The sequence below is a fragment of the Pseudonaja textilis genome, chromosome 7 (assembly GCF_049901715.1).
Source record: "Pseudonaja textilis isolate UNSWEBS1 chromosome 7, rPseTex1.2, whole genome shotgun sequence".
Taxonomy (NCBI): Eukaryota; Metazoa; Chordata; class Lepidosauria; order Squamata; family Elapidae; genus Pseudonaja; species Pseudonaja textilis.
In genome coordinates this window covers 1,067,417-1,085,598 of record NC_141996.1, presented here as the reverse complement: position 1 = coordinate 1,085,598, position 18,182 = coordinate 1,067,417, and the positions used below count along the sequence as shown (strand labels likewise).

Genomic DNA, 18,182 nt, shown 5'->3' with positions numbered 1-18,182 from the left:
ATTTTTCTTATATGTATCCGTGTATTCATAGCTACGTTTTTACTTCTACCTATTATCTTGTAAGCGATTGACAAATCAAAATAAATAAATAAATAAATAAACTGCCAAGGGCGGGAGAGGGAGGGAGGTGGGCCTGGCTGGCACCCCCGGCCCGAAAGCGAAGGAGAAGCGAAGACGGAAATGGAACAATCCGCACATTAATATTAACGGAGGAGTCAAAGCGACTGTCGGCAGGGAAGAAGAAGAAGTGAAAGTGTGACTTTGCTTTCCTTTGGAGAACTGATAATGAATTCGGTGCCCAAGAGAGGGAGGGGGAAGGGGAGGGATGGGGGAGGGGGAAGGGGAGGAAGAGGAAAGGAAGGGGGAAGAGGAGGAGAGGAAGGGGAAAGGATGGGGAGAGGGGAAGGAGGGGAGGAGGAGGAAGAAGAAGAAGAAGAGGGGAGGAAGAGGAAGAAGAAAAAGGAGGTGGTGGAGGAGGAGGAGGAGAAGGAGGAGGAGGAGAAGGAGAAGAAGGAGGAGGAGGAGAAGAAGGAGGAGAAGAAAGGAAGGAGGAGGAGGAGAAGGAGGAGGAGGAGGAGGAGGAGGAGGAGGAGGAGGAGGAGGAGGAGAAGGAGGGGAAAAGAAGGAGGAGAAGAAGAAGAAGGAAGAGAGAAGAAGAAGAAGAGGAGGAGGAGGAGAGAGGAGGAAGAAGGAGGAGGAAGAAGGAGGGGAGGAGGAAGGAGGAGGAGAAGGAGGAGGAGAAGGAAGGAGAGGAGAGGAGGAGGAGGAGGAGGAGGAGGAGAAGGAGGAAGGAGAAGGAGGAGGAGAAGGAGGAGGAGAAGAAGGAAAAGAAGGAGGAGGAGGAGGAGGAGGAGGAGGAGAGGAGGAGAAAGAAGGAGGAGGAAGGAAGAAGAAGAAGAAGGAGGAGGAGGAGGAGGAGGGAGGAAGGAGGAGGAGGAAGGGAGGAGGAGAAGGAGGAGGAGAAGAAAAGAAAGAAGAATGAAAAGAAGGAGGAGGAGGAGGAGGAGAGAGAAGAGAAAGAGAAGAAGAGGAAGAGGAAGGAAGAGGAAGAGGAAGAAGAAGAAGAAGAAGAAGAAGAAGAAGAAGAAGAAGAAGAAGAAGAAGAAGAAGAAGAAGAAGAAGAAGAAGAAGAAATTGAGACACAGGAGAAAGAAGGAAAGGAAGAAGAAGAAAAGCTAATAGAGGGGCGGGGGGAGGAGGAAGAGGAAGTAGTAGCAGTAGCAGTAGCAGTAGCAGTAGTAGTAGTAGTAGTAGTAGTAGTAGAACAACCGGTTTCCCCACTTATGACCGTTGCAGCACCTCCATGGTCTCATGATGCAAATTCAGAAAGGTTGCAAAAAACAGGGTGAGAGACTCCTAGGGCTGGAAGGGACCTCGGAGGTCCTCTAGTCCACTTCAGCCCCCTGAGTCTCAGCCCCCCCGGGACCAGCACAGCCTGATCAGGGAGAGGTCCGTTGTAACTTCAAGCAGTCCCTGAACTCAGGGTCGTAAACTGAAGAGTCCCTTTATCTCAAGGCTCGGCAAGCAGGCAGTAGAGGCGCCTCCCCTCCCCACCCAGCCCCCTCCCCGGCTGTGCCCTATTTTTCTACCACTATGTTCCCAAGAGAAAATGCAAAAATCCTCCAACAGATATCACCGCAGGGGGGGCGGGGAGAGATACACCGCACAGAAATCGCATCCTTGTTGTGCTTGTGAAGAGGTGTGAAACCCTTCGGGGGTTCTTTCTTTCTTTCTTTCTTTCTTTCTTTCTTTCTTTCTTTCTTTTCCTCCTAACCAATATGAAGGAGTTCTCGGGGCGCAGTTCACGCCATCGCGCTTCTGAAGTGGGGAGAAAAGTGGAGACTGGAGCCTCAGTTTCCCCGTCAGAATGCCAACCGGAGCCGCCTAGGCAAGGAGAGGAGCTGGCAGACTTTGCAACGTCTGCTTCCCCCTCTTGAAATAATTTTTTTTTAAAAAAAATAAAACAACCAGGATCCCAACAGCCGCCACCCACAGCTCGTAAATCCTGCAAATATTGACTCTGGGAATGTGTGAAAACAACAACCAGGAGGATCTTCAGAGTAGGAGGCAGACCAGAGCGGGGCACCATCTGGTCTCTTGCAACAGAAGTCAAAGCAACCGAGGCCGGTGATTTTTGCTCAGCCCGGCCAACTTTAAGGGGGCTGGACTTCAACTCCCAGAATCCCCCAGCCGGCAGGTCGTAAGTGGGGAAATAAAATGGTCAATAAAAGTCACTTTTTTTTCAGTTCTGTTTAACGTCTAAGAGCCACTAAACGAGGGATCCCCAAACTTGGCAACTGTAAGACTTGTAGACTTCAATTCCCAGAATTCTCCAGCCGGCTATGCTGTGAGTGATGAGTGAGACAGGGAGGGAGGGAAAGAGGAAGGAGGGAAGGAAGGAGGGAAGGAAGAGGGAAGGAGAGAAGAAAGGAAGGAAGAAGTGAGTGAGACAGGAAGAAAGGGGAGGGAGGAAGGAAGGAGAGAAGGAAGAGGGAAGGAGAGAAGAAAGGAAGGAAGAAGTGAATGAGACAGGGAAAGGGGAGGGAGGGAAGAAGAGAAGGAAGAGGGAAGGAGAGAAGAAAGGAAGGAAGAAGTGAGTGAGACAGGGAAAGGGGAGGGAGGGAAGGAAGGAGAGAAGGAAGAGGGAAGGAGAGAAGAAAGGAAGGAAGAAGTGAGTGAGACAGGGAAAGGGGAGGGAGGGAAGAAGAGAAGAAAGAGGGAAGGAGAGAAGAAAGGAAGAAAGGAGTGAGTGAGACAGGGAGGCAGGAAAGAGAAGGGAGGGAAGGAAGGAGGAGAAGGAAGAGGGAAGGAAGAAGAAAGGAAGAAAGCAGTGAGTGAGACAGGAAAAGGGGAGGGAGGGAGGGAAGAAGAGAAGAAAGGGAAGGAGGAGAGAAGAAAGGAAGAAAGAAGTGAGTGAGAGACAGGGAAAGGGGAGGGAGGGAAGAAGAGAAGAAAGAGGGAAGGAGAGAAGAAAGGAAGAAAGGAGTGAGGAGACAGGGAGGGGAGGCAGGGAAAGAGAAGGGAGGGAAGGAAGGAGAGAAGGAAGAGGGAAGGAAAGAAGAAAGGAAGAAAGGAGTGAGTGAGACAGGGAAAGGGGAGGGAGGGAAGAAGAGAAGAAAGAGGGAAGGAGAGAAGAAAGGAAGAAAGAGTGAGTGAGTGAGACGGAAAGGAGGGAGGGAGGGAAGAAGAGAAGAAAGAGGGAAGGAGAGAAGAAAGGAAGAAAGGAGTGAGTGAGACAGGGAAAGGGGAGGGAGGGAGGAGAGAAGAAAGAGGGAAGGAGAGAAGAAAGGAAGAAAGAAGTGAGTGAGTGAGTGAGACAGGGAAAGGGGAGGGAGGGAAGAAGAGAAGAAAGAGGAAGGAGAGAAGAAAGGAAGAAAAAGAAGTGAGTGAGTGAGTGAGACAGGGAAAGGAGGGAGGGAAGAAGAGAAGAAAGAGGGAAGGAGAGAAGAAAGGAAGAAAGAAGTGAGTGAGTGAGTGAGTGAGAGACAGGGAAAGGGGAGGGAGGGAAGAAGAGAAGAAAGAGGGAAGGAGAGAAGAAAGGAAGAAAGAAGTGAGTGAGACAGGGAAAGGGGAGGGAGGGAGGGAAGAAGAGAAGAAAGAGGGAAAGAGAAGAAAGGAAGAAAGAAGTGAGTGAGGGAAAGGGGAGGGAGAAGATGAGAAAAAGGGAAGGAGAGAAGAAAGGAAGAAAGAAGTGAGTGAGTGAGGGAAAGGGGAGGGAGGGAGGGAAGAAGAGAAGAAAGGAAGAAGGGAGAGAGGGAAAGAAAGGAAGGAAGAGGGGAGGGGAAGGAAGGGAGAGAGAAAAGAGATGGAAGGAGGAAGGAAGAAGGAAGGGACAAGAGGGAAGGAAAAAGATGTGAGTGAATGAGCGAGGGGAGGAAGGAAGGAAAAAGAGAGGGGGGAGGGAGCTGTGCCAGTTGGGGAACTCGAGGGATTTGAAGTCCCCCCTCTTCAAACCATCAAGGTTAAGAAACCTGGTTGTGCCAATCAAACTGCCACAAGGACAATTTCAACCACTCTTGTTAACAAGGTTTAGGAGATGCAGGAAGAAAACTTGGACTAAATGAACAGTCGTAAGACTCATGACCACAATCGAACCCAAAATCGGTCGTAAGTGTGAAATATGGTTGTAAGTCACTTTTTTTCACTGCCGTCGTAACTTCAAATGGCCACTAAGCTTCAAATGAGCTCTAAGTACAGGTTAAGTTGAGGCTACCTGTATTTGGCTCTTTCCCTGGGATGGAGAGGCAGGGTCACACCTGCACGCAACACGCGGCAAAGGGCAACAACTGGCAACCAGGAACAGGTTCCTTCTACCCCTCGCCCCCCCTCCCCCCCCCCATGGGAATACAACAAGTCCCCCCACCCGGAGCCTTTCGCCAAACTGGAAGAACAAGGTGAGGGTCACAGAAGCCGCGGGCAGGAGGAGGAGGAACCGGTTCCCAGCACCCGGGCATGACGTGGCACCCCCTTGGCACACAAGGGAAAACCCCACCTGCCCGGGGTTTTCCTCCTGGGGAGGGGGAGGGTTGGTCATGCGTTGGGAGAAGTCGCCATTAAGTGAACCAGAGGGGGAGGAGGGCTGGTGGTCCAGGAAGAGCCTGAGTTATTAAGGGTAGGTGGATGGGATGGGACGGGAAGGAAGGGAAGGAGGGAGGGAAGGAGGAAGGAGGGAGGAGGGAGGAAAGAAGGAAGGAGGAAGAGAAGGAGGAAGCAAGCAAGGAGGAAGAGGAGGGAGGGAACGAGGAAGGAACGAAGGAAGAGGAAGGAAGGAGGGAGGGAGAAAAGAACGGGTGAAGGAAAAGGGAGGGAGGGAGGAATGAAGAAAAGGGAGGGAGGGAGGAAGAGGAAAGGAGGGAAGGAGGGAAAAGCAAAGGGAGGGACGGAGAGAGAGGAAGGGATGAAGGAAAAGGGAGGGAGGGAGGAGGGAAGAATGAAAAAGAAAAAGGGAGGGAGAGAAGAATGGACGAAGGAAAGAAAGAAGAAAGAAAAGGGAGGGATGAAGGGAGGGAGGGAGGAAGGAAGAGTCTATCCTTCTATCTATCTATCTATCTATCTATCTATCTATCTATCTATCTATCTATCTATCTACCTACCTACCTATCCACTCATCTATCATCTATCTATCTATCTATCCATCCACTCATCTATCATCTATCTATCTATCTATCTATCTATCTATCTATCTATCTATCTACCTCCTACCTACCTACCTATCCACTCATCTATCATCTATCTATCTATCTATCCATCCATCCATCTATCATCTATCTATCTATCTATCTATCTATCTATCTATCTATCTATCTATCTATCTATCTACCTACCTACCTACCTACCTACCTACCTATCAGTGGTGGGATTCAATTTTTTTTATTACCGGTTCTGTGGGCGTGGCATGGCTTGGTGGGCGTGGCAGGGGAAGGATATACTGCAAAATCTGCCTCCCCCCCACCCCACTCACCTGCTTTCCAGCTCTGTTCTCCTGGGCAGGGCAACCAAAGGAGACCCAGCCCATCAGCTGGGACTCCATGGGAGGCAGAGAAGAGATGGGGGTTGGCGGGGCCAGTCGGAGGCGGGATTGGCCGGTTCTCCCAACTGCTCCAAATTTCCGCTACCGGTTCTCCAGAACCGTTCAGAACTGGCTGAATCCCACCTCTGCGATCTATCATCTCTCTCTCTCTCTCTCTCTCCTTCTCTCTCTCTCCTTCTCTATCTCCCAAAGGATCTTCCTTCAAGCTACGGAGGCTATTCCGCTTTTGGGGTGCAATAGGCAGGGAGGCGAAAAGAAGAGGAAGACCCTGGGATTCCCGGCCACCTGACCAACCCGTTCTACAACCAACTTCCTTCCCAACCTTCGTGGCTCCACCGTGGTCATCACTCGAGGACTACTTTGGAAAGGCCGCCGGCCGGAGGACGATGCCCACTGACGCGTTAGACCTCGCCTTCCCTCCTTCCCCAGCAGGGGATTCTCGGCAGATGCGGCTGCCGTGATTCCCAAGCCGCCCCGAGACTTGAACCCCGAACCGTGAGCCCCCACCAGCTGTCCAAGGTCAAACGCTCTACAATGGGCCTGCCAGCCTCTGCCGGCAATTGAAGCCGAGTTAGAGACGCTGAGGGGGCATCGCCGGGCTGCTGGGAGACCAAGCGTCGCTCCCACCGCCGGCCTAAATGGCGGACGAAAGGCTAAAAACGCCGCAGCTCGCCTTTTTTTCCTGAGGTCCATTAACGAAGCGGAAAAACTCCTGGGGGAGCCATGACTGGAGGGGATCTGGAGAGAAAGCGGGGGGGGGGCTCTGTGAGAAGGGCAGTTTCCCCCCCAATTGTCACATTCGGGGGACTTTGGAAGTTATCAACAGAAGAGAATAGTTGCAGCTGAAAGGTTATCTCAGCTGGGTGCGTTCTCTTGCGGGCATCTCATGACCCAACTAGGGAACATCATCAGAAGAGAATGGGCTTAGGAGGAGGAGGAGGAGGAGGAGGAGGAGGAGGAGGAGGAGGAGGAGGAGGAGGAGAGTAAGAACTGTGGGGTCCCTAGTGTTCTGAGCTTGGTGCGTTCTCTTGCAGGCATCTCATGACCCAACTAGGGAACATCATCAGGGCTAGAAGGGAGGTGGGGTTTGCAGGTAGGAGGCGGAGGACGATGCAGGAAGGAAAAGAACGATGGGGGTCCTTGGTGCTCTCTGAGCTTGGTGGGTTTTCTGGCAGACATTTCACGACCATACTAGGTGACATCATCAGTGCGTGAAAGGAGAGGGGTTGCTCTCTGGCTATATTGCAGTGGCTTTGCCCTAACACTGTGGGTGAGCGTGTTGTCGGGCCGTTGTTTGCCTGGTGTTGGTCCCCGCTTGCCTAAGTGTAGGCTGGCCCAGTCTAATTAAGGAACTAGCGAGGAGAAAAGCACATTCCCACCCACGCTGGCAGCGCAAGCGACTGCGTGTAAACAGGACTGAACCCCCACACCCTCCCTTGCACTGATGGTGTTCCTTAGCTGGGTCGTGAAACGTCTGCCAGAAAACCCCCAAGCTCAGAGAGCACCCAGGACACCCCACAGTCCTCCTCCTCCTCCTCTTCCTCCTTCTCCTCCTCCTCCTCCTTTCTCTCTTGCAAGCCTTCCTCGCTTCTAGCACTGATGATGTTCCTTAGCTGGGTCGTGAAACGTCTGCCAGAAAACCCCCAAGCTCAGAGAGCACCCAGGACCCCTCAGTCCTCCTCCTCCTCCTCCATGTTAGTAAACCAGACTGACCCCCCCGCCCCCCCCTTCAGCTCCTTCCTCTCTGACCAGCCTCTCCTCCTTCTTCCTTTTGCAGCTCATTCGTTGTCCTTTGGAGGTTTCTCCTGCTTGCAAACCTCTGGTAAATCAAGAGCAATTTAGAGCCCAGGCTCCGCCTCCCTTTGCATCGATGGGCCTAATTGGGGAGGGGGGGTGCAGGGGGGAGTGCAGGGAAATGGATTGGAAAAGGGCAGGGCCCACGAGCGGCTGCTGACATCACAAAAAACACAGCCAGCTGCCCTGCAACCTTCTGATGCAAATAAACTCCAATTCGCGGCCTCCTTAAATTAATTAAATGGAATTAGCATCTTCAACGAGGCCCCCCCACCCCACCCCCACCCCCAAGAAAAGATTTAAGGAGGCTGGCAAGGCCTCTGAGCTAAGCCGGAACCAGGTGCTATGCACAGTCCAGGCGTAACAACCGTTTAGTGGCTATTCCAAGTTATAAGGGCATTGAAATAATAGAATGGAATAGAAAATAGAATAGAATAGAAAATAGAAGAGAATATAGAAGAGAAGAGAATATAGAAGAGAAGAGAATATAGAATGGAACGGAACGGAACAGAATAGAATAGAACAGAATAATAGGGAATAGGATAGGATAAGATAGGGTAGGATAGGATAGGATAGGATAGGATAGGATAGGATAGGATAGAATAGAATAGAATAGAATAGAATAGAATAGAATAGAATAGAGGAGAGGAGAGGAGAGAATAGAAAATAGAATGGAATGATGGAATGAAGACTACAATACAATACAATACAATACAGAATAGAACAGAAAACAGAATAGAATATAGAATAGAATAGAATATACAATATACAATAGAACAGATAATAGAATAGAATAGAAAACAGGACAGAATAGAATAGATTAGAGAGAATGGAATGGAATGGAATGGAATGGAATGAATGAATGAATGGAATGGAATGGAATGAATGGAAGGGAATAGAATAGAATAGAATAGAATATAGAGGAGAAGAAAAGGGAGTAGAAGAGGAGAATATAGAAGAGAAAAGAATAAAGCAGAGGAAAGAAAAAGGAAGAATGGAGAAGAGGAATAGAATAGCATAAGAAATAAGAATAGAACAGAACAAAACAGAATAACAGTTGGAAGGGACCTCAGAGGTCATCTAGTCCAACCCCCTGCCCAAGCAGGAGACCCTACACCATTTCTGAAAGAGGGCAGTCCAGTCTCTCCTTGAAAGCCTCCAGGGATGGAGCTCCCACAAAAAAATGACACAACCATTTTTCACACTTAACGTCCATCGTAGCACCACCACCCCACCGCAAAGTCGCACAATCAAAATTCAGGAGCTCGGCAACTGACTCATATTTATGACGGGGTCCCTTTTGTGACCTTCTGGCAAGCAGAGTCAACAAAGGGGGAAGCCAGATTCACCTAACAGTTGTGTGATTAGCCGCCGCAGTGATTCCGCTTAACAACGGTGGCAAGAACAGTCGTAAAATGAGACGGGACTCGCTTGACAACTGTCTCACTTAGCAAGGGAAATTTTGGGCTCAATTGTGATCATAAGTCAAGGACTACCTCTCCCCTGGATTTGTCAGCATTTCAACCTGGCTTCAAAGGAGAGATCCGTCACCCCAGCAGAGCTGAAAATTTCTTTTCTGCGCTATGAAAAATACTTAGCTGCAAAAATCTGGATTTCTCTTGTTGTTGGACATGCAGATTGCAGCGAAAATTCTTTAGGGAAGAACAGACGGAGTTGGCAGCGGTGGCCAAATTAATAATTAAAGAGAAGATCCGATCCTGCTTTGCTTCCGCTCTGAAACCAATTCCAGACACAGAAACAGGAGCTTGAAACAGAAAAATAAATGCAATTCCAACTGGGATTTATTGATAAGTTTCTTGTTACAAAAACGGCTGGTATGTACCCAGGAAGGAAGGAAGGAGAAAACGGAGGGAGGTAAAGTTAAAAAAAAAGTTAGGTTGTATATTATTATTTTTGTTCTACCACAATGAATAAATTTGGAAATTAATGGGGGCTTTTTCCTCTTCTTTTTTCCTTCACTTTACACTTTTCTTAGCCTCTCTTTCCCCTTTCCTGTTTCCTTATTCTCTTTGTTTTTCTTTGTATTTTATATGACAATAATCTCAATAAAACTTGTATTAAAAGAGATTTATCTGCAGAATTCTGCCAATGAACCTGCTAAAAAGGCAAAAGGACATTTCCTTTTTATTGTTATAATTTCAATAAAACATTGTAATTTTTTTAAAAAAAGATTTATCTGCAGACTCCTGCCGATGAACCCGCTGCTAAATAGGCAAAAGGACATTTCCCTTTTTTATTCATATTATGATAATTTCAATACGACGATATTAAATTATATGTTTTTTAAATGATCTGCAGATTTCCACCAATGAACCCGCTATTCAAAAGTCAAAAGGACATTTCCTCTTTTCTTCCGTTTGTACATTTGGATGCCATTAAATTATTTTTAAAAAAAGAAAAGAAATAGATTTTGCTGCAAAGTTCTGCTGACGAACCTGCTGTTAAAAAGCCAAAAGGACATTTCTACTTTTAGCTTATTTATTTCAGGACCCTAGGAGCGTTACGCAGAGGTTTATTATAATCCACGTGTTAAAAACCACCGTAGCTTTTCACCGGAAAAAGAGCAAGGAAAGCTTTGATCCCCTGGATGTTGAGAGGGATTTTTGGAGAAGAAAGCAGATGGTGGCACTCGAAAGCCTTTTTCCCCTGATCTCTTGGGAAGATTAAGGGGAGGGGGTCTTTGCCACAAGGCTGAGACCGAAACACAGACATGGCCGAGGGAAGCTGGACGGAGGAGGGGGCCGTAAAACCTCCCTCCCTCTGTGAAAATCCCACAAATAAAAAGAATAAATACAATGCAAAACAATAAGAAAAAAATAATCATTCCATAAAAGAAAAATTTGGGGCTGGGTTTGTTTCGATCCCGCCTTTATTATTTTTACAAATAACTCAAAAGGAGGCAAAGATATCCAACACTCCTTCCACCTCCTCTTGGGGCGGGCTGGGCTGGGAGGGAGGGGCTGGGTCTACATCACCCAGTTGGCTTTCATGCCTCAGGCAGGACTAGAACTCACCGTCTCCTGGTGATTGGTTCAATATTACTTTAACCAGCCTTCATGCCTAAGATCAGGGGTGGGATTCAAATTTTTTAACAACTGGTTCTGTGGACGTGGCTTAGTTAGTGGGCGTGGCTTGGTGGTCATGTGACTTGGGTGGACATGACTTGGTGGTCATGTTATTGGCTGGATGTGGCCAATTCAATATCCCTCACATCGAGGCACGCATTTCCTCGCCCGGCCTCTTGTGACTGTGGGGATGCTGCAACGGTCATAAGTGTGAAAAACGGTCATAAGTCGCTTTTTTCAGGGCCATTGTAACTTTGAAGGGTCACTCCACACAAGCAAAGTACCAGCAAAGGAAGAAAAAAACTCCAGAGATGTTCCTGAGATAGGAAGTCTAGTCCTGCCAAGAATGTAATAAGGGTTAACGGAGGAGAGGCAGTTTCTGTCAGCAACACCAGAATGTTTCCTTCCTGCCTTCCTTACAGGATTAGCCCTGTAATTTCTTCTAACAACCGGTTCTCCGAACTGCTTAGAAGGTTAACAACCGGTTCTAGCGAATAGGTGCCAACGGGTAGAATCCCACCCCTGACTAAGATGGACCAGAACTCCCTGTCCGCTGGTGATTGGCTCAAAGTTACCCAGCCACTTTCATACCTAAGGCAGGACTAGAACTCACGACCTCCTGCTTTCCAGCCTGGGGCCTAACCACTAGACCAAACTGCCTCAACCTATTTTATTGTGGGCCACTGTGTGTGACACGGGAGTCCTTTCCGTTTCGTTCCCCGGGGTTGAAGTTTCCGCTTTTTTTTTGCTTTGCTTCTCCCTCCGGGCCGCGCAGGGGATTTTGCTAAATGCCCAAAGAATCTGCAAATCAGCTTTTAGAGGCACCAATGAGCAGATTGTACTTTTTCTTCTTTTTTTTTTTGTGGTGAGCTGGAAGCAACTTCCCCTTGGCAGCCTGCAGGCCGATTGGAAACCCAAAGAAAAGAGAAGATCAAATACACCCGGGTGGAAAGGGGTATTTTTAGTGGCAGAGGTCAAACCTCCCCGCCCAGGAGAGGGGAACAGACTGGCCTTTCGTTCAAGAGGACTTGGAGGCAGTCAGTTTCGGTTTCCCAGCTGCCGCACTGCTCTTTCAAGCCCCTTTCCCCACCCCGCTTTCTGTTGGCAACCCTAAAATGACCATAGAAATATTTTCTGAGTTGACAGGCTGGTTGGCCAACCACAACCGCAAGCCAAGAAAGTCCACCCTCTGCGTCTGGGGTTGAGCTGGGCTCTCCAGCCTCCGAACCTTCAAAAGAAGGCCCCGATGTTGACATAAGCTCACGTCCGACACACAACCACGAGCCGGAACTGGGGCCTGTTGCAAAGACCGAGGTTGTGTTACAGGCCAAACTAAGATGAACAGGGATAGTTTGGGGCTGGTTGTGGGGTGGGAATCCAACTTTTCGTTGAGGAGAGTTGATGGCCGATGGTAGGCCGTCATGTTAATCACACTCCATATAGTCCAAGGGGTCGCCAACTGGTAGGCTAGAGACCACTGGTGGTCCGTGAGAAAATTTTGGTGGTCCACAGAGAAATGTCCGTCCCCACCACCCCAAAAGCAATTAATCCAGGCTGTGTGGGAACACAAGGCTTGCGTTGCAAACAACACGGGGTAGTGAGGGGAGGGGGGAAAGGGCAGAGGGGGGGGGAACTTGCCCCAAGCGCCCCACACGCCTGGACTGGCCACCGGGCTGCTTCTTTCCGCTTCTTCCTTCTTCTGCTTTTGGCTTCACGCAGGAAAGCAGCCAAAGTCTTTCTTTCTCTCCCCAAACTCTGCCAGAAATGAGTCTTTGGGACCCTGCAAGGCCTCCTGCTCCAAGAGGCTGCGCGCAAGACTCATTTCTGGCAGAGTTTGGGGAAAAGAAAGACTTCTGCGGCTCCTGCTGTTTTCCTTGCATGAAGCCAAAAGTCTCTCTCTCTCCCTCACCCCCGAGAACAGAGCTGGAGACGGTATCCTGTGATCCCAAATAAAGAACGATCGATCGGTAGGAAAACAGGGTGCGGGATTTTCCTGCAGACTTTTTGGGGATTTTCCCAGGGTCTCTGGTCCGTGGGATTTAAAAGTAAGAGTTTGGTGGTCCCTGAGGTCCAAAAGGTTGGCGACCCCTGAATTCTAGGTGAGCCCTGAAAGATATGAGAACCAAAGTATTTGCTTCACTTAACCTGGTTATTTTGGGGAGAGGCCACGGCTACAGCTCCACAAAGGTGCGTTATTGCACAATATTATTGTTCAAGCGAAGGCAGTCTTCGATGTATGACCACAATGGACCACAAAAAAAAAAATTCTGTTGAAAGCAAGATAGTCCTTGAGTGAGTTTTCGCCCATTTTACGACCTTTCTTGCCACCGTTGTTAAGCAAATCAGCCCACTTGCTGAATATCAATGAATTAAACAAGTTATGAGGAGGCTGCAATGGTCCTAAGTGTGAAAAACAGCCGTAAGCCACTTGTTTCAGTGCCATCGTAACTTTGAATGGTCACTAAACGAACTGTCGTAAGTCGAGGACTGCCTGTAAAGCCTGGTTCACATAAGCATAACAGTTTTCCCAGGATTCTTCCATGCATGATGACCGAGGGGGACAATTGTGATTCGCTTAGCAACCCATGGCAAGAAAGATAGTAAAACAAAGCAGAACTCCCTTTAACGAATGTCTCGCTAAGCGACAAGAGATTTTTGGACCCAATTGTGGCCGTAGCTTGAGGATTCGGAAGTGAGTTGCCCTCGGAAGTTGTGGGAGGTTCATCCCTGGAGACTTCCAAAAGGAGACTGGACAGCCCTCTGTCAGAAATGGTACAGGGTCTCCCGCTTGGGCGCGGGGTTGGAATAGATGACCTCCAACATCCCTTCTAACTCTATTCTGAATTAATTAAAGTTGTAGGAGCTTCATCCCTGGAGACTTCCAAGAAGAGACTGGACAGCCCTCTGTCAGAAATGGTGTAAGTTCGTTGTCCCACTTGGGTGCAGGGTTGGACTAGATGACCTCCAAGGTCCCTTCCAACTCTGATTATCTGTTATTATCCGTTATCTGACTATGTAATTAATGTTTCTCCAAGCAAGCGTGTGCTCGTGCACAAACACACCCTCAGATACATCAGCGCACCACATTTGCACTTTTGGGGGAAGCCGCTCAGACCCACAACATGCATTGTGATCGTCACAAGGGAGCCCAACGTTTCTGTTGCTAAGCGAGGCGGTCGTTGAGTGAGTTTTGCTCTATTTTACGGCCTTCCTTGCCACCATCGTTAAGTGAATCATTGCCATGGTTATGTTAGTCATACCGTTGTTAAGTGAATCTACTTTCCCTGTGGTCAAAAGATCGCCAAAGGCGAATCACGTGGTCCCCCCCGGGGGATGCTGCGACCGTCATAACTACGAGTCAGTTTGCCGAGGGCCTGAATTGTGATCACGGGACTGCGGGGGAATGCTGCAATGGCCGTAAGTATGAAAAACGGTCATAACTATGAATTAGCCACTAAGCTTCTGAATTCTGCTCGCCTGGCGATGGGGAATAATACAAGTGCAACTGAGAAACGGTCCTAAGTAACTTCAGACGGTCGCTAAAAAGAACCGTCGTAAGTCAAGGACCGCCTGTATGGGAACTGGCCTCCTAAGATGAAGAGGAGAGTTTTGGGTTGGACTCTGGCCACCCACCCAACAAAGGGTGGATTCTTCTCTCATCTAAAAGATAACCAGGGTCGGAAAGGGATCTTGGAGGGTCATCTAGTCCAACCCCGCCCACCCAAGCATCAGACCCTACCCCATTTCTGACGGAGGGCAGTCCAGTCTCTTCTTGAAAGCGTCCAGGGATGGTGAAACTCCCACAACTTCCGAGAATTAATCGTGTCGATGAATAAAAGTCCCATCCTGGGTTTTGGGGTGCCAGGGAGACGTAAGATGATCTCTCTCTCTTTTTCTCTCTCTTACACACACACACACACACACACACAGGGCCTTCCTTGCACGCTCGCTTCCTCTTCCGGTCACAGTCCCGGCCCGGCCCGGCCCCGGCTGACCACACCAGCTCCAAGGCTGCCAAGGCTGCCCTCTGTCTGAAGGACCCCTCTGGCCAGCCAGAAATCCCCAGAGCCCCCCAAAAACCCCAGAAGAGGCAGCAGGAAAGTTGGGAGGGGGCAGGTGGGCAGGCAGGGGGCTTGACCAACGCCCCCCCACCCCACTCCCCTGCCGCTTGCAAGCCCACCAAACTCCGGAGGTGCCAATCTGGCCTTGGCACCCCTCAAAAAACCGGGTCAGGCTGAAGCTGAGCCAGCAAAGCAGGAGCCGGCCAAGATCTCGGGGTGTGTGTGTGTCGTCGTCGTCGTCCTCCCCAAATAAAAGAGGGGAGGGGGCGTACCTGGGCAGGTGTGGAGTGGGGGTAGCGGGGGGGCGGCGGTTTCTGGCCTTACCTTGATCTTGTGCAGCGACTTCTCGGCCTCCAGCACCTGAATCCAGACGGCGATGCCCGAGCGGTGGTAGGTGAGGTGCCAGCCGGCTTCCGAGTTGCATTCCCTTCGGAAGTGCTCGAAGTCGCCGTCGTCCGGGATCTGCACGCTCTCCCGGCCGGACATGCCGCCGCCGGAGGAGGAGGAGGAAGAGGAGAGGAGGAAGGCTGGGAGACGCCGAGCGGCCCCGGGCTGCGGCTCTGCGGGGCGGACGCCTGGCCGCCTCCTGCGCTCCCCCCGCGGCGACGGACGGGGCGGGCTGGCGTGGCGTTGGCGGCCGGCCCAGAAGGACAGGTGAGTCACGCGCAGGTGAGCCGAGGCCGGCCCTCCTCCTCCTCCTCCTCTTTCTCCTCCTCTTTTCCCTTCCCTTCTTCCGCCTCCTTCCTCCCCCTCCTCCTTCCTCTTCTTCCTCTTTTTCTCCCTCTTCCTCCCCTCCTTCCTTTTCTTCCTCCTTCTCTTCTTCCTCCTCCTCCTTCCTTCTTCCTCCTTCTCCCCTCCTCCTCCTTCTTCTTCTCCCCCTCCTCCTCTTCCCTCCTCCTCCTTCTCTTCCTCCTTCTCCTCCTCTTTCTCCTTCCCTGCTTCCGACTCCTTCCTCCCCCTCCTCCTTCCTCTTCCTTCTCCTTCCTCTTCCTCCTCTTTTTCTGCCTCTTCCTCTCCTCCTTCCTTTTCTTCCTCCTTCTCTTCTTCCTCCTCCTTCCTCCTCCTGTTTTTCTTCCTCTTCCTCCCCTCCTTCCTTCTCTTCTTCCTTCTCTTCTTCCTCCACCTTCTTCCTCTTCCTCCCCCTCCTCCCTTCTTTTCCTCCTCCTCCTCCTCCTCCTCCTCTTCTTCCTTCCCTCCTTCCTCCTTCTCCTCCTCTTTCTCCTCCTGTTTTTCTTCCTCCTCCTCCTCCCTCCGGTCCCGGATCCTCTCCGGAGCTAGGCGGAGGCTGCCCGGGAGCAGCTGCAGAGGGGCGGCCGGGCAAGGTCGCCTCTCTGTCGGGATGCGGTTTGGGAGCAGCGGCAAGCCGGCGCCCCCTTCGCCTCCCTGCCCCCCCCCCGCCCCGTCCCCGAGCGCTGCCGGTGTCTGCTGGGTCCTACCTGCCGTCGCTCACCGGGGCGTCCGCCTTCCCCAAGCAGGCGCCCCGCGGGCTCCGGCCGGGGAGGGCTCAGCAAACGCGTCCCCGGGCTGCCCTCCTGCCAGGCGGACGCATTCACACGTTGGCCGGGCGACGGGTCACGAGTCTGGCTAGTGGAGGGTGGTCCATGTTCCACGGCGGAGGCAGGAGGGGGCACACTGCTCCTCACACTGCCGCCCCCCCCAGAGGGAGCCGGCTGGTTTGAAAGTGGGTTACAGGTAGTCCTCGACATACAACATTTCATTTAGTGACGGGTCAAAATTCCAAGAGCACTGAAACAATGACTTACCGCCAGGTTTACGCCCTTACGACCACTGCAGCATCCCCACGGTTACATCATCATCGAAACTCAGATGCTCGCCAACTGATTCATAGTTATGACGGTCGCAGCGTGCCAGGGGGGTCACGTGGTCCCCTTTTGTGACCGTCTGACCAGCAGAGTTAACTAAGCCGGATTCGCTTAATGACCGTGGGTGTCTAAATTAAGGACTGCAACAACTCACGTGATAATTGTGGCAAGAAACGGTTGTAAAAATGGGATTCAAAAACTCACTGAGTAACTGTCTTGCTTAGCGATGGAAATGTTGGGCTGTGTTGTGGTCGTAAGTCAAGGACTACCTGTATTTTGTGGCTTCCAGTGGGTTCAGCTCCCTCTGCCCACCAACTGACACACACACACACACACACACACACACAAACACACATGGCTCTGTTTGGTTATTTGCAATAAATGCAGCTTGTCCCTCTTGAGTTTTACCAGTTTATGGATAAATTTACATCTGCCCCCTTCTGGCAGACAAACGGTTACCAACAATCAAAACTTCCTTAAATAAAGGGGAAAAAAAGAAAAAGAAAAAGCAACAACATCAAAATTAAAATCATGCCCCCGGGTGGGGGCTGGACTAGATGATCTCCAGGGTCCCTTCCAGACCTAGTAGGATTCTGTGAATTAAGGTCCCCTGTTGCATTTTCTCCTCACGCCGTGGTGAGAAGCATTTTAGAAGGAGGATCCTTTTATATTTTGCATGAATTATGTTTTTAATTTCTATTTTTTACTGGTTTCCTACAGTTTGCGACTGGACATTCTCGGTTTCTTCCAGACCTTATTGCAGGTAGTCCTCGACTTACGACTGCAATTAAGGGCTACAATGCCACCGCCGTCCACCTTCACTGACCCCCCGCCTGCAGCCCACAAGAACAGACGCCGCAGGGCATCCGTGGCCCCCGGGTGAGGCTTTGATGGGCTCTGCCAGAAAACCTGGCCAACCCTCCAGAATAAATAACATTCCGACAGGTGGAATATTTGCCCACGGAAAACAAGCCGCCTTCCTCCTCGCTGGGCGGGAAAGAGGAAGAAGGAGTAGCCGGTCAGGAGAGGCCACCAAACCTCCTTCTCCATCCTGCCGCGTTTCCTTCCTCCCCTTTGTAAAATTGCTCAGCCTTGCGGTGAGCGAGGAAACAAGGCGGATTGAGCCCAGGGTCGGCGGATCAAACGTATAACAGGCTGACCAGCTCGCTGTGTAGGCGGAATTTATCTTGGAATTGATTAAATTAAGAACCCGCTGTGCTGTCATAGTTTAGGCGCTGGCCTGTGAACCAGGAGATGGTGAGTTCTAGTCCTGCCTTAGACACCAAATCTGGCTGGGTGACTTTGGGCCAATCACTAGGAGACGGTGAGTTTTAGTTTTTCGTTAGGCGCAAAAGCCAGCTGGGAGACTTTGGGCCAATCCTTGTCAGCCCAACCCACCTCGCAGAGTTGTCGTGGCCAAAAAGGAGGAGGTAGCAACATTAGCTACATTCACCGCCTTGAGTGGCCTATAAAGTCACAAAGACAGGATTAAAAATATAATAAAGAAACAAAAATAAATAATAAACGTCTCCCAGTGCCCTCTGAGTCTACCCTTGTATTATTTCAGTGTTTCCAGCTGTGGCCTGAACCCCTGCCCTCTGCCCGTTGGGAGCATGGCCCAAAGCCCAGAGGCCACCATAGCAAAGGATATGGCTAAAAAGGGCTGTGAAGGAAGTTGTGTGATTCATACCCACACCTACACAACACACATCCCACTGACTGCCCCATTCTGGCCTCAGATTTGGCTTCGATGCTTGACATGGACCCGTGGGAAACTCGTTGAACTGGTTCACACGGTGCCCGAAAACCAGGATTGATTTAACTATGGCTTATTGATTAACCATGATGGCCTGGATTTGGACAAACTAGTGAGCCATATAAACCATTC

At 50.4% G+C, this 18,182-nt stretch overlaps 2 protein-coding genes across 2 annotated transcripts in view; one reads left to right on the top strand and one right to left on the bottom strand.

The window, feature by feature from the left end:
- Positions 1 to 15,867, bottom strand: part of STARD10 (StAR related lipid transfer domain containing 10) — a 40,775-nt gene extending 24,908 nt beyond the window's left edge. Inside the window, exon 1 of the mRNA XM_087936885.1 lies at positions 14,796 to 15,867. Within this exon, the coding sequence (XP_087793011.1) occupies positions 14,796 to 14,957 (162 nt within the window). The 5' untranslated portion in view covers positions 14,958 to 15,867. The remainder of the gene's footprint in view (positions 1 to 14,795) is intronic.
- The window catches only part of ANAPC15 (anaphase promoting complex subunit 15), a 416,731-nt gene that overhangs the window by 173,949 nt on the left and 224,600 nt on the right, over positions 1 to 18,182 (top strand). The gene's annotated exons all lie outside the window — the stretch shown is intronic.